Consider the following 16,778-nt stretch of genomic DNA (forward strand, 5'->3'; position numbering starts at 1 on the left):
AGCCGAGCTCATGGCTTCCCAAGCCAGTTAGGTGGGAAATGCTTCCCAGTAAATGAACACACTGTTCTGCTATATGGAAACTGTGTGTGCAGTTTAATTACTGGAAAATGTTTGTTAGAGATGGTGATGTTTTTACTTAAATCAGAGCCCAGGATAGATTAAAAACACAGCCAAAGCTTGTTCTGGGTTCCATGATAACAACATGATGATGGTGGTATAGAGGAGATGCCTTCTTACTCATCTTGTTCTCTGTGGCAGGAGGCAGAAATCATTTAAGCTAGAAAACACTATCAAATCTTTATGACAAAAGGTTTTTAAATGGAAACTAAGCACATTCCACTTTTGCAAGACTTTAAATTACCACCTGTTCTGTCACATCATTCTTGGCAGCCACAAATCTGTAGCAGATTATAGATTTTGAAAATTATTACAGCTGAAGAATTTTATTCAGTCCAAACAGATGGCTGGTTCTGGTCCACTAAATCAAAGGTTGTTTAAAGGTCATTGATTTGAGCTTATTTCTCCACTCTGTGAAAGAGGATACAAATCCAGTAATAGTGAGATTATGCCTGAAATCTAGATGCTCCTAGACTTCAGTTCAGTAACTAAAGATGGTAACAAAGGTATCAGAGATGCTTCATTTTTGCCATAGATGTTGCCACTAGCTGATGTTTTCTTGTATATCTGTTTTTCCCCAACAAGGATTTAAACTCCATCAGAGTAGGAGCCATAACACATAGATACAACAATGCTTCAGATGTTGCTTCGGAGAAGCATCTGTGGGTAAAGGACTGCCTCTTTGGCATCCTTCACATTCTCATTACTCAACTGTCCCTGATAGTCCTTTTTCTACTAACCATTTAAACTTGCCATGGGTGTTTGCTTTATCAACCAGTGATTTAAAACCATTTTTTTTCATGGTTCCCTTTTCCCTAAATTAAGTTATTCTCTGAAAAGCCCCTCTTATTTTGCTGGCCTTTTCGTCCTAGCCATTTGAAAATGCTAATATTCTTTAGGAATATTACTTCTTATTATTTGTGTCCTTGAATTGAGCTGACGTTTTTCCAGTGCTCACTTGTTTGTAAAGCGCCTGTACTCTTGCTCCCACCACTTTGGGTATGAAATCCTGAGAATAAGCTGGGACCATTCCTGTCCAGTGTTCTGCTTTCTGCTCTTCTGTCTTCACTCTAGTTGTGTTCTCCTCTAGTTGTCTTCATCTTTTCTAGCTTTCTTTAAGGCACTTATTCTGAATCTCTGCACTGTGCTTCTTTTAAACATGCTCTACTTCCTCCATATGGTGTGGAGCACAGGAAGTGCTCTCAGGTACGTTGCAAAATGGTTGAGGTCAGGTGCTCTTTCTTTTTCTCTTTGTAATGCTGGAATGGGCTTAGGATGAATATCTACTGACCCTATGTTTGCCATTTAGGATTTTAAAGCCCTTTTTTTTTAAAAAAAAATTATTTCTTACATGCATGACAATAGTGGAAGCATTACATTCATAATTATCCATTCACATCACCATTTTCGTAACTCTCTATATAAAGTATTTTCACACCAAATTATGCCTTTATACATGAGCTCTCTTATTTTTTTCTTTTTGCATTACAATTCTTAATACACCTTTATAGCACAATTTATCATATCTCTGTTTGTATATAAGGTATGTTGACACCAAATTCACATCTTCATACATGTATTTTGTATAATGATGATCATCTCCTTTTTTTTAAAAGCATTTAGAAAGGGCCAGGGTCATCCTCTGTACTGTTCCCATGCTCTTCTGTCGGAGCCTCCAGAGCTCACAGATCTCTTAAATTGTTTGCATGATTGTTCATGCTTAGAGAAGTAGAGATTTTTCAGCCTATGATGTTTGGGTGACTTAAATGGTCCCTATTTATGATTTATTTGGCTATAAAATGTCTAAATCATTCTGATGACTTTATACTTAAAAAGTCTGGATTAAAAAGTTTGGCAGTTTCTTGCAAAGAAAATGTAAACCTATGTTTACCTTGTGACCCAGGAATTCTACTCTTGTGTTTGCCTAAGATAATTGAAACTTATGTTTACAAAAGACTTCATCACAGCTTTACTCAATAGCCCCAACCTGGAAATAGTCACTGGACTCTCCAGCAGCAGCAGGACAGACCAGCAATGTGCAGTGTCTTCATGCCAAAGAGGGCTGCGGCAGGGGAGAGCAGCACAGGACAGAGACCCAGCTGCGTTGGAGGGGTCTCCCTGATGGCCTGCTCAGCACATAAAGCAGGTTCAAACAAGTATCTGTTTCCTGGCACTTGCACACCATCTTATAAATGGACTAACAATCTGAGTGTAAAAGAGCCAAAGAGAGTGGCTACCTTGGGGACAGAGGCTGGTTAGGAAGGGCAGTGGAGGAACTTTATGCAGGGATGGTTTGTTCTGTTTTGATTGGTTTGTTCTGTTTTGTTTTGTTTTGATGTATTACAAGGACTCCCCATTTGTCAAATAAGGTAAATTTTGTTTCCGATTTGTAAACTTATGATATTAATTTTATCTAAATGAAAAATATTGACATCCAGTTAGTTTTGTTCCTTGCAGTGGTTTGGCTTAGCCACTCTGAATCTGTCTCTGTGTATTTCTGAGGCTCAAGAAACTATGTAAGTATGTTAAGGCTATTTATTGTTAGCCAGATTTTTTAACTGTTGAGTGAGATGATAACAAATATGGAAATGAAAAATTCTAGAATACTCATGTGGTGGATGGATGGTGGATTCAGAGTGATCAGATTGAAGTCATGGTTTTTAGTTTCTGTATGTGTATATCTAAATGAATAAATGAGCATAAAATCACATATACATGTTTATGTATGTATATCTAGATTATACACCTTAATATGTATGCAGCATGTATGTGAGAGAAGCTTCTAAGTGGAGAACAGTGAGCAGATTCCCATGCAGCTCATGGAGTTTAGATTCCATTCCTCACTAAAAGAAACTGGAACCTCTTTGAGCATTAGAAATCACTGATTGAAGGGCTAGCAAAATATGAGAAGAGGAAACAGTGCTGAAGGGGAATCATGAGGAATCATTTCAGAAGGATGAAGGAGTTCTCTCTGAGCGGTTCCTGATGGAGCATCAACTTAAATGATGATACTAATAGATAATGTGTTGCTGAATAAAATAAGAATCTCTGAGTTCATATTCATATGAATGAATCAGTGAAGAAAATAGAAAGCTTCTCTTCCCAATGGAATGCAAATAATAAATAGAGAAGAGATGATGGAATTCTAACTTCATCAATTGATTGTATTGCTATTGGAAATAAAAAAGTAAAAAAGAAAGGCCTCAATCTAATCTTGAGAAAACATCAGACAAATTTAAACTGGTCTGTGTTTTTTCAAAAGTATCAAGAAACACAAAGAAAAGGCAAGGATCTGTTCCACATTGAGAGATACTAAGGAGATTTAAAAACTAAATATAATGGTTTGGGATTTGAACCTAGACCAGGGAGAAAGGAGAGAGCTAGCTATAAAGGAAACTATTGAGACAGTGGATCAAATGTGAATGGATTTTAAAATTTGGTTATATTGTGGAAGCAATTTCCTGATCATGATAATTTTATTGCAACTATGTAAGAGAATATTCTTTTGCTTAGGAAATTCACTGAAGTGTTCGAGAGTATAGGAGCACACAATTGCTCTTAAATATTAAAAAAATACTCATTAATATTTTGTGGGTATGTACATATATACATAGAAGTAAAGCTTTATTCATAGATTGTACAGAGAGAATGATAAGATACCTAAACATGTAAACTATTGGTGCATCTCGGTATCTTAATCTGTTTTCCTGCCGTAACAGCGTACCATAGACTGGATGCCTCATAAACAGTAGACATGTATTACTTATATTTCTGGAGGTTGCAAGTCCAAGATTGAAGTGTCTAGTAAGAGTGCTTCCTGGCTTATGTGCATCTGTCTTCCTGCTGTATTCCCAGGTAGTGGAAGGGGTGAGGGGGCTCTTTAGAGTTTTTTTTATGAGGACACGCCTTACCTTCATGAGATCCCATCCTCATGGCCTAATCATCCTCCCCAATGCTCTACCTCCTGATATCATCTTATTGGGATTTAGGATTTTAACATAAGAATTTATGTTGGGGGACACAAGTATTCAGTTTATAGCACTGTGTAAAAGATATACAGACATTTCTTATACTATTCTTACAGTATTCTATGATTGGAATTATGTCAAAAAAGAATTTTATATATATATATATATATATATATATTTATGAGAGAGAGAGAGTGAGAGAGAGGGAGGGAGGGAGAGAGGGAGAGGAAGAGAGAGAGGGAGAAATCTAAAGATCTTTGTCAAATATTAAGGTTTATTTGAGAAGCAAAGTTCCTTTTTATGCTGTTAATCTTTGTCGATTTGTGTCATTTTTTTTTCCTAGTGTTTGTTGCCCTTCAGGACCTCTTGGTGCCTGGGACTAACAGGGATCATTTGATTCTTAAATTGCCTCTAAATTCTTTTGGCTAAGTGGTCTTTTAATATTTTTTAAACACCTAATTGACTTTAAGAGTCTAGGAACGCTTACTCTCCTGGCTAGAATACCTGTTAGTTTCTTTCTGAACAAAGGATCAATAATACTTCATTGTATCTCATATTACTTCTCCTGAGCCAAGACAAAGACTATCCTCCTGATTCCCAAACTGTTCCTCATGTGGTTCCCTGAAGCACTACAGCAAATTCACAGGGATGATCCAGGATTTATTAAAATTTCATGGGCAGCAATGATATCTGTCTGTCACACTTGACATAGTGCACAGTTTTGGCGTTAGTTGGGAGTTCACTTTTTAAAAAACATTTATTTATTTATTTTTGCATTACAAAGTTGGGAGTTTTGATGGCTATAGCCCCCTAGTTGAGATGTATCTTTGTGAAGTTATGTTTTCAGTAGTTGTTGAAATAACAGGCAAGTACTGCATGGTATCAGTGTGAAGATGGTTTGGTCCAGTGTGATCTAAGGTTTGGGGAATGGTATAGTGCCACCATACTTTCCCTTGGAATTCTATCTCATCTTGAGTAATGAATGTCACAGTTATATCCAGCATAAGCTTTATATGGGTTCTGAGAATATAGTGAAAGAACTTTTTGAAGATAAAAATGCTATCCAAATACAAGTTCTTAACATTAGTTGGTTAAGAATATAATATATAAATACTTTTGAAATTAGTATCAGTATTCTTTTGAAATTAATCAAGACACATAAATGAAAGTTTACTTAATTCAGCTTACTATCTTAGTAAGCTCTATCATGTGGTTTTTGTAAGAAAATCTTAGAAGTGTGTGATTCACATTCATCTCTGTTTCCTCAGACTTCCCTTTCATGACATTACTAATGAGTAGCAACATATCCATTAGTAATGTTATGAATTACAATAATTATGCTTATCATTGCACATTTGCATGTAAAAATTTTTTCATATATTACAGTATATTATGGTTTGAATAACTCACTAGCCTTTTAATATTTGAGAATTAATATTTTATCCAATAGAATAATAATCTTAGTAAAATATTTTACTATTATAATAATTATGCTGTTGTAATCAGTTAAAAATTAGAATTTGAAGCTTAATATAAATAAAAAGTTAAAACCCAGGTCATTGATTATCAGAGAAAGTTTGTACTGAAAAGGATTTTAAAGATAATGTAATTCATCCTTCTTTTTCTACAGATGAGAAAACATAAAGCCCAGAAACATGAATTGAAATCTCATGATAAATTTGTGTATCCCAGAATGTCTTCTTGTTCTCATTTGTTTGTGAGAACCTATTTCCAAAAGAGTTAGAGAACAGCTGGTTATTGATCTCAGCACCTCTTACAGGACATTACTAAACAGCTTATTCTCAGAATCATCATCTAGTCAGACTTTGGAGACAGACCAACCTGTATATCACTTGCTGAATGATTAATAGCCCACCTTAAAACTAGCTAAAGCTCCCTTCCCTGACAAGCAAATCAAGGCACTGAGACAATGTGTTTGTTCTTATAGAAGAATTGCTGGGGATAGACTTTGAGGTGTGAAGACTTCTGCAGGCCTGGATGTAGAGGTTCGAGGTCTGGCATTATGACTTTTTCTCCGTCCCTTGGCTCAGCTTTCCTTTGGGTTAGCTTCATCTTCAAAAGAGTCCTTTCCAAGAACTTTAGGGGAAAATACAGAACTAGTAGTTCTGATTAGTGGTAAAAAAAAAAAAGAGAGAGTAGAGAATAGAGTTATGTTAAAATATAATATTTTATCTGGAACTTTTCGAAACTTAGATCTTGTTTATGAATGTCAGGGGAAGCACCATGAGCTTTTGGGACCACACACAGTGCTGGATAGAGGCATCAGAATTCCCAGTGATTTTGGTGTAGAGTCTGCCATAATAAGTCAAGGACCTGGAAAAAGTCTAGAGGTAGCCAATAACTGAAAAGTTATGGCTAACTGTTAGCAAAATAAAGTTTCAGCAATAAAAAATCACAGAACTTATCCAGGACTGGTAATTTATCATGATAATGTCCAACAAAGCAGGCAGCATCCACAAGGCTAAGGGAGGGCAGACTAACCTCTGGATGCTGCACACAGCACAGCAGAGAAATGCAGCTGATGTGGGAGCAGAGCGCACAAGCCTGAGAGGCCTGGGCTTAGGGATGCAAGGAGTGGCACCCACAGGTGAGAGCCCAGTAGGGTGGCATTGACTTCTGAAGTTGGTTATGAAGCACTGGAGTTGCTTGGAAGGTTTCTATTTTGCTGCTTTTTGATCATATTTATTTGTTTTTCTCTATACTTGGGAAGCTTTATCCCAGACTTCTATAAATTTCGCTTTTTTACTCTATTTCCATGTCAAGATTCTTCAGTGTGTATTACCAAAATGTGGTCATCACAGGGTGATAAGAAACCATTGGGGCTCACTTTTGAGATGGACATAAGTTAAAAGTCCATTGATCCTCTGATCTCTGTAAGCCCCTCTGAGTGGTATACTACAGTGGGTGGCATTGGGTGTCTCAAGACTTAGTATCAGCATGAAGCCAGCGTCCAGTGATTTCCCCATCCCACTGACTACCCAGGTAGATGGTTACAGGTCTCTTTGGGGAAGGTAGGAGGAAGATCTGCTTTGTACATTTTGGCTATCTATCAAGATCCTTCTTCAAGTAGACCTTTCTTGATTCAAGCTTTCCAGCCTATGCATTGACTCAGTACTGGGACTTCGTTGAGGTAGTCTGACTTTCTCTTGTGCTCATCAAGTTAGATTTTCCTTCACTTAAGCCAGAACTTTTCTTGGATGACAAAGGAAAAAAACAAAAATAACTCAAAACCTTAGTTGGGTGACCTGTTGAGTTTCAGGGACATCATGATCAAGTAGCTAATACTAAAGATCTCTCCTGGTCAAAGCATTTGATTACAAGTTCGTTTCCATCTGGTGTGTCAATATCTCACCTTGTCTCTGGGCATGAAGTGCTACTACTGAGCCCCTGACTCAACAAGAACCCATCGTGGTATATTTGGGGAATATGCATGGATGGTAGCAGTTCCCACATTCATTCCTGGTTCCCACCATAGGGCTCTTTATGTGTACCGAGCTTTAGTGAGGGGCTTCTGTAGGATGTAACTAGACAATGGTAAGTTGAATGTTATTCTCATTTTGCTAAGTCTTTGAACTTAGGGCAGTTCTGGCATTTCAAGTTGATTTAGTATAGCCCGCTCGGGGAACAGATTTCAGCCAGCCTAGTGCTAACATACTGGACTCCACATCTCCACTGTGCATCTGTATAAAAATTGCTTTATTTACTTATTGATATTCTTCCTACTAGAATGTCAGCTCCTAGAGGACAGAACTTTGGTCTTGTCCACTCTGTGAGGTCTCTAGTGTCTAACAGAGTGGCTACTCTAATACATGGTCACTTGTCAGGTCATCGACTGATTAGTATTATTTATTGGTTCACTCCACAGATGTGTATTGAGCACGGTGCTAGTGATAGCAAGTAGGAGACCTTTGGGAGTGAGTAAGTAGGAGACCTTTGGGAGTGAGAGGCGTCTGAATACTCCAGGAACAGAGAGGTGGTCACGCCTGAGACTGAGGGCAGAGAGGAGAATGAGGAGTTAAGAAGGAAGCTTTGGAGGTAGACAGTGACCATGTTTTGTGGTGTAGGAGTCCATCATGAGAGGAATCCATCTGTTCTCTCCAGTGCAAAGGGAAGTCCTAGGAGTATTTTAAGCCAAAGGGTAACCGAATTTTATTTAATTTTTGAAGTTTATAATGTTTGTTACTTGGAGAATGGGGTTTAGTAAGGGAAGCTTAGCATCAAGGAGGTGAATGAGAAAACAGTATTTTTCATTATCTTAGAGAAGAAAGAGTGTAGCTTGCTTCAGGGTAAGGGTGGCTTTTCCCTGTAACCTGCTGTTGTCCTTGGAATTCTACTACAGTTTGGGGCTATGGCTTTGCTGTGGGCTGTTGCAGTGACCACAGTCACAGTGCAAACCTTCCACTCCTGTCCTGAGCCACAGAGATGGGAGCCAGGGGTGGGGCATTGAGTCTCCCAGTACAGTGCCTGTGGAGAGATGTCCTAGCATATTACTCTGTCTTGCTGAGCAAACTGTTGTATTATTTTACTAATCAAGTTGCGGATATTTATAAAAATTCAGAAATGAGGTTATAATTTGACATTGGATATTTTAATATAAGTAAATAATTTAGATGCAGTTTATAGGTGAGTCTAAATAAGTCTTAACAATTTGAAAATATTCATTTTATATTATAGATTATATTTAAATCATACTGTATAATTATAAAGTGTGACAAACAGCTAGTGTTTTAAGTTAATGTATGTGCATTACTTGCATATTTTATAAACTAAGGGATTTTTATTCTATTTTATTAAAATATTCCCTTTATTTTTGTTATGTTTTATTCAAAGTACCAAGATACCAATATGCAGGGAGTCGTGTATGAACTGAACAGCTATATTGAACAGCGGTTGGACACAGGAGGAGACAACCAGTTGCTCCTCTATGAATTGAGTAGCATAATCAAAATAGGTAAGAAATATTTTATATTCTCTGGGGAAATTTTGACCAAATTTGACCAAATATTCTTTTCTTACATAATCAAAACTGGCAGAAAATAACTAAAAGAGTGATGAAAGTCATTCATTTGCTTTTATACCGGACTAAGTAATAAAAATATTTTATTATGAAACATCAAGCCTAAAAAATTCCTAAATCATCTGATTTCAAATAAGTATCTACCTGATGCATGAATTAAATATACTATGATTTTAATTAATACCAAGTTTTCTTTGGAAAGTATTGTTTATTGAACTAAGTGACACATTTATAAAGGAAACCACTAATTTTTAAAGGAAACAAGCATTTTAAATTTATTTGGGTATATCCTAGATAATCAGTGGTTTACTTTGGGAATGAATGGGGAAGTTGTATCAGAAAAGTAAGATTTTAGAAGGGTGCACTTTTTTTAGGACATGACTTCTTAGGATACCCACTATGAAAATGGAATCTTTTGAGTTTTATTTGGAAGTGAGAATGCTGACGACATAATAATAGTAATGTTTACCACACTTAACCCTGTGTCAGACATCTCCCCATGCAGACTCCACGCACAAACTCTGGTTCTCACGATCGCCTCATGAGGTCACTTCTGTTCTTATCCCCATTCTCCTGATGAAGAAGCCATGGGACAGAAGTTAGGTGTTTTTCCCAAAGACACAGAGATAAAAAGGAGTTAAATAGAGGGTTTAAATTTAGGCCATCCCTGAACTGATGGGTGTGGTGACACATGTCTGTAATCCCAGAGGTCCAGAGGGTGAGACACGATGGTGAGTTCAAATACAGCCTCAGCAAACGTGAAATGCTAAGCAACTCAGTGAGACCCTGTCTCTAAATAAAATACAAAATAGAGCTGGGATATGGTTCAGTGGTCGAGTGCCCCTGAGTAGTTCAATCCCCAGAACCAAAAAAAAAAAGAATTAGGCAGTCCTTGAAAGACTTATGCTATTCCTTGCTGTGGTGATTGCTTCAGATGACATGAAGCGATTTTAGATCTATTATGTTCATGTCAGTGGATATGTAGATGTGTACACCCCTTTTGGTTGATGCTTATTTCAGTAATTCAGTATTATGACTATCACCATTAGTATTTATAATACTTTAAAAATTAAATACAATTTTTGAATATTTAAAGTTCAACATTTAAAGTTCAAAGTACATTATTGCACGACATGTTGCCTGCTGTATGCATTTGAAGATGTCACTTACTGTTGCAGTCACTGATGAGGAGTATGTGGAGATAACCTGTTATTGAGTGAAGCCATATATGGCTTTGTCCCTTCAGTGCATGACACTGGTCATGTTAACAGATCCACTCAACAGGCTCACATCTGAGTCACACTATAGAGAATTCATACATGTTATATTCTTCCACTGAGATTAGTTTCTTCCTTTTTTATTACTTTGGCAGCCACAAAAGCTGATGGATTTGCACTGTATTTCCTTGGAGAGTGCAATAATGTAAGTATCTATATTAAATTTTGGTGCTCTAGATGATATCATAAGCTCTTTATTAAAAACTATTATATTACAAACAACAGACATGTCATAATTATTAAAACAATCATATTTTAATTCTTAATGTGGTTAATATCAGTCAAGAATGACATGATATTATTCATAAAATCTTAAAATTAATTAATGTACTTATGTATCAATTTTTGCCTTGTAGTATCCTATATCATGCATATCCTTGTAAAGAATTTGTGTTTTATACAAAAGCCATTTCAGCATTGAGGGCTGTGGTGCCATACAAGAGGGCCTATGCCCTTGGCATTCATGATCCACAGTGGAATAAAATGGGAGCAGAAGTTGAACATGGTCTGTGTGGTGTTTACGGGGTAAAAGACAGCTCTGTAAGAGCACAGGAAGAAGCTCCTGGTCTGGGTTTGAGTCGCTGTGGCTGTGCTTCAGGGCACTCAGCCCTTGAGGAGTGAGTCTCAGCTGTGGCTCTTCTGAATCTCTGCTCTTCTTTAGGTGGAAAACAGCCCACTGTCAAATGCAACTCACACAGGCACTCTCAAAAGCATCTCAAGATGTTTAGTCACTGGTATTTGATTTTTAAGTACCTTAAAATCAGGTACTTAACATTTTAGCATAATCTTAGTCAATAATGCTTTTGTTTTCAGTTTAAAATCCACTTATAAATTTATTGTACATTTACTGTGTATTTCTTATATGGTAGGCACTGCTATTTGAGACTTGGGATGAATTTTTTAAATGAATGTACCTGCATTCTCAAATAATCAAAATACCATTGACATGTAACATGTATATAGAAGTAGAGAAGATAGTGTACTAAGATCTCTAATAATTTTGAATAATATAATAATACAAAGAGTGAATATACTTTGTATACAACCAGAAATATGAAACATTGTGCTCTATATGTGTAATAAGAATTGTAATGCGTTCTGCTGTCATATATAAATTTAAAAATTTACATTAAAAATACAAAGAGTGAAAGTAATTGCATAAAATGTATGGGCTGATTGAATTAACTTGTAGTTCTTCATTCCACAACCATTGTTTCCCCTGGTATTATAATAGCTTCCTAAAGCTTTTTATCCTACAGGATTCAAAGATTCTGTAGGGCAAGGACCTCTGCCAGCCAATGTTATCATTCCTCTAGCACCTCTCTGGGAGCCTTTCATAGAAGCAGTGGACAAGAACATTTATTAAATTGTATTACTCAGATTTACTACCACTTCCAAGCACTTTAACCTGTATTTTAGACAGCAGTAATATTTTAAAGTGGCTAACCTACCAAAGCAACAAGTGGATATTACTCTTCCCCGTTAAAAATTTATTTCAAAAATTTGGTGAGGGCTTATTTATTTTTATAATTCAAATTAAATTTATTTTAACAGGTACATAAAGACATGAAACTAAAGCTATTAATGAGGTACCATGTGATGTTTCAATACATGTATACATTATGAAATATTTAAATCAAGTTAAATATGTCTTCTCAAACCTTTATCACCCTTTTTTGGTGAAAGTATTCAAAATCTTTTCTTTTGGCTTTTGGAGTATGTGTTGTTCTCTGCAGTCACCCTGCTGTATCTTACCCTGTCCCACTTAGTTCCCCTGGTCAGCCTCTCCCTGTATCACTCTCATCCTCTGAGAACCACTGTTCTGCTCTCAACTTCTAGGAGGTCAGCTCTTGGAGAGTCCTTGGGAGACCATACAGACCTTGTCTTTCTGTGCCTGGCTTATTTAAGAATTCCTCTTAGAAAATTATACAATTTTCCATTATTTTTACGATTGACTCACTGACATCACGGGCCTTCATGTCTTACTACTCTTTCTGAGATGGCCTGCAGGGCTGCCTATGCTGTCTCCCTTGAATCAGCCCTTCTTCAGATCAGGGTGGACAGGTGAGACAAAACTCATCTGTTTTTTTTTCTTTGCTAAATCTGGACCTTGAACTCCGAGACCCTACTTGTTCACCTCATAGAACTGGTGAGAGCCATGAAAATGAGCCTGCTGGTGCAGGGCAGCTCCCTTCTGAGCCCATCCTTCTTTGATCAGGAGCTGGTCCGTCCTGTAGAACACCCCTCAGAGACGTCTGCTGGGAGGAAGTCTCTTCCTTCTATCTGTCTAAATGTATCTTGATTTCTTGCACTCTCTTGAGATATGCTTTTGGTAGAGTTCGGGTGGGTGAATTGTATCTTGGAAACTGACTCTCAAAGGGATTGTGTTTGTTGTGATTTGTTGCAGTTCTTCCATCATAGCTTTTATATTCCCTAGATATATTTTCAAGCTTTCCTCTGCTTCTTGGAATTTTAGTTTTTGAAGTATATTAATGGTATCTCTGTCATATTTCTTCCAAGTTAGTTTTTTGCCTTCATTTCTTTCTCCTTGTATGCATGGTATGTTATTTGCTCATGTGTTTCATGGTCTTTCTCTATCCCTCCCTCTCTCTCCTCAACTCTGCCCACCCCCTTTATTCCTTTATCTTTCTTTTCTTTCTTTTTTTCTCTCTCTCTCTCTTTCTTTTTTTTTTTTTTTTTTTGTGCCAGGGATTGAATTCAGGGGCACTTAACCACTGAGCCACATCTCCAGCCTATTTTGTATTTTATTTAGAGACAGGTCTCATTGAGTTGCTTAGCACCTCGCTGTTGCTGAGGCTGGCTTTGAACTTGCAATCTTCCTGCCTCAGTTTCTGGAGCAGTGTGCCACCAAGCCCTGTAATTAATCAATCAATCTCAATCAATCTCAGTCACCCCGCCCCCAATCATGTTCTTCCTTGAGCTTTTTAAATGGATACTTGCTTTGAAGTTCCATTCTGCTTCATTCCAGTGTTAGATACATTTGTTTCTACTTTTTGTTTCTACTAGTCACTGAAGATAGCATCTAGAAACATTTTAAATGATCTGGTAGAGATTTTTTTCAGATTAAAAGTGGTATATATTTAAGTCTTGAATCAACATGATGCATAATTTTAAATTTCCCTGAGGAGATTTTTATTTTCCTTCTAGTACTGATATCAAGATCGTATTGTTTCCTTGCATTGCTTTGCAGTGGTAAGCGTGTTTATCCTTTGCTGAAGCTAAGGGGTGTCTCTTTCCTTCCCTGGTCTTGTGCTGGTGTCTCCCAGGAGACTTCCTGCATAGAAAGTTCCCAGTTTCTCTCTTGTCTCCTACCCACCAGGGAGACTCTGTGGGGAGGATCAATGTGTATCTGTGATCTGGTTCATACCCTCAAGAAACACCAGCCTCAAGGTTTGGCTACCTTATAGAGTTCTTTTATTTACTTGCTTTTAGAATTTTGTGGATTCCTTTCATATGCCTCAGATTAGGGATATTTTAAAGTATTTCTAAAATGCATTTTATCTAACCTCTAAGTAATTTTAAAATTTATTTTTTCAAGAGGGTCATTAATCCATATTGCTTGGAATAGAAGTTGATATACTTCTAAAGTGCAGGTTAACTATATTAAATAAATATATAGACTTTTTTTTTTTTGCATGAGTGAGCGATAAGTATACATTTTTTTACACTTTTTTTTTTACATGAAAGGCAACATTATAGATCATTATCAATCTTTTAAAAATGTCCTCTGGATTTTAAATTACTACTAGAAAATCTGTCTTAACCCACATTTCAAATAAAAAATTTTAGGTTTGTACCAAATTATAGTAAACCTAATATGTTGATATTATGATTTTAGTCTGTGTTAACAAATACCAGTAGTTAAGAACAAGATTCGAAGAATTGTAAAATTCTTGCACTTACAAGAGTTTTTATTTTTTTTCATAAATGAGTCAAATAATTTTTAAATTGATATAATAAAATATAATTTCAATAATATGTAAATAGTCAAAATTCCACCAATACAATGAAAAAGGCCACATCAGTTGTGGAACTCTTTATATAATTACAACAAAATCATAAGTCAGCTAGACCCAGCTGTTAAAAAAAACACCCAAACCTTTTAGGATTAAAAACAAAATAAGCTGGGTATGGTGGTGTATGCCTGTAATCCCAGCAGCATAGGAGGCTGAGGCAGGAGGACCTCAAGTTTAAAGCCAATCTCAGCAATTTAGTTAGACCCTAAGCAACTTAGCAAGACTCTGTCTCAGAATAAAAATAAAAAGGGCTGGGACTGTAGATCAGTGGGTCCCTGGATTCAATCCCTAGTATCCAAAGGAAACAAAACTATCTTCTACTACAGGAAAACACAGGTATAAGAAAAGCAGAGGCCAGTAACAATATTAAACTCGAGCATTAACTTAGAGAAGAAGATCTCTTCTATGTGCTAAAGGTTTATCATACAATGAAGGTAGAGCTGTAATGAAATTTGTGCCCTAGATATTTTATGGATTAAAATTTATGAAGCAGAACAATCCAAGAAAACAAACCAAGAAAAATGGATGAAAATACAATATTATTTTTAGTTTCTGACAGATGACAAATACGATGAGAAGGAGGTTACTAATATCATCGCTTAGGTTTATTAAAATAGCATATATGGTAAATAGTATGGTATTATAGAATTTGCTAACTTGGTCTTTTCTGGACTTGTCCCCGAACTCTGATGCACTTATTCTATTTAAGAGTTCTTAGGATTTCTACATAGCTAAAAATAAAGGAAAAGCAATTTTGGAAATTAAACAATATACTAAGTAACTCCTTGTGCAAAGAAAAGTGACAAATATATTTAATTGAATATTTAGAGAGTAATATTTGATGAAATTAATTATGATATTTTGAAATCTCTGAATAAATTGTTCACAATGGAAAATATATGTATACTTAAGCTGTTAAGCATTTTATATGTATATTTGAAATATTAATAAATAAGAGAACAAAAATAAGTTGATTGATTATGTCAATACATTATAGGGGGCCTCCACAGGGAAGGCACTATTCTAGGCACTAAAGAATCTCTATTCTCTTGGAGTTTATGCATTTAACCTTGGAGAGAAAAAAATAAAACCTAGATAAGCCCAAATATCTTAGATAACATAGACAAACTGTTAACTAAAAGAGAGAAGGCATGATTATATGTTTATTAAAAAGAGTAAAACAATAGATATAGTGAAAATGATTAATTTTTAGGGGATATTTGCACCAATAAATGTAAAAATATAGGACAGTTTTCAGGGAACATATAAATTGCCCCATCTGTTTTAAATAACAATGTAAACCTTAATAATCTAGTGCCTGAGGAACAAGGTGAAAACAGTGTTATAACATCACCTTTCTAAGACCAGTAGGACATTTATTATACGGCTGTGTTTGAGCAGCAGCTACGGTGCAGCCCTGTGCCAAGTCAGGGTGACCCTGGCAAACCAGACGTTCTCAGTTCCTGAACCCACATTGCCCACGTGTTGCCGAGTAGCCCTCTGGAATGCTTGTGCACACCACACTGTTTCGAAACCTGTATAGAGAAGGATTGCTTCCCATGAAGCAATCACTTTTGGTTCTGGATTTGGGAATGTATTCACCATTTTAAAACTGTGAGCTTGGCAGATTCTTAAACTTGACAAACCTTAATATTCTCTATTGCTTCAGTGTTATATCAAGGATGCTGTTTGTTCAACAAATCATTTTAAACAACTGTTAAGTACAAAAAAAAAAAAAAAAAAAACCTGTGCTAAACTGCTGAGCATATAAATATAAATAAAAACTCACTGCTCTGCCCCAAAGTGGATAACCAGTATGGGAGAGAAAGAAATCAGCAGTTTCCCAGTACATGGTCCTACATGCTAACAGTGAGAAGTTCATGGTGGGTGCACTGGGGTCTTGAATTTGAAGGGGTTGTATCATGTAAAAACAGACTGAGTGTGTATTTGAAGACCTTTCACATAGTAGATAAGAAGAGGGCAAAAGAAAGTATTTGAGAAATCTGGAGCTATTCAAAGAAACAATATTATTTTGTATCTGGACATATAACAGTGTTTGACATAAACGAGGTATCCTTGAGATATGTTTTGAACAAAAATAATTTTCTATAATTAAATTTTTGCTTCAGTTTTAATATTTTCATTTATTTATACTAGTCACACAGTCCAATATCATATATTCCATATATGATATATAGCATGCTTTATATCATCAGTATACTTTCTCTTGTGTTATCCATGAGTTGCTTACAAAAGCCATAAACTGTGTGAACTCTTAAAAATTTCAATTTAAAAGGCCACTGAAAGTTTTTCATATATTGATTATTTTTAAGTAACCTCT

The 16,778-nt window shown here is 36.1% G+C and overlaps 1 protein-coding gene across 10 annotated transcripts in view; it reads left to right on the forward strand.

The window, feature by feature from the left end:
* Pde10a (phosphodiesterase 10A) overlaps nucleotides 1–16,778 on the forward strand; it is a 508,658-nt gene that overhangs the window by 408,684 nt on the left and 83,196 nt on the right. For all 10 annotated transcript variants that reach the window (XR_013424690.1, XR_013424691.1, XM_040283551.2 and 7 more), the window contains 2 exons: nucleotides 8,937–9,057; nucleotides 10,496–10,545. Coding sequence is in view for 8 of the 10 variants with exons in the window: in XM_040283551.2 (XP_040139485.1) it covers nucleotides 8,937–9,057; nucleotides 10,496–10,545 (171 nt within the window). In the remaining 2 variants the exon portion in view is untranslated. The remainder of the gene's footprint in view (nucleotides 1–8,936; nucleotides 9,058–10,495; nucleotides 10,546–16,778) is intronic.

This window comes from Ictidomys tridecemlineatus, chromosome 8 (genome assembly GCF_052094955.1).
Source record: "Ictidomys tridecemlineatus isolate mIctTri1 chromosome 8, mIctTri1.hap1, whole genome shotgun sequence".
Lineage (NCBI taxonomy): Eukaryota > Metazoa > Chordata > Mammalia > Rodentia > Sciuridae > Ictidomys > Ictidomys tridecemlineatus.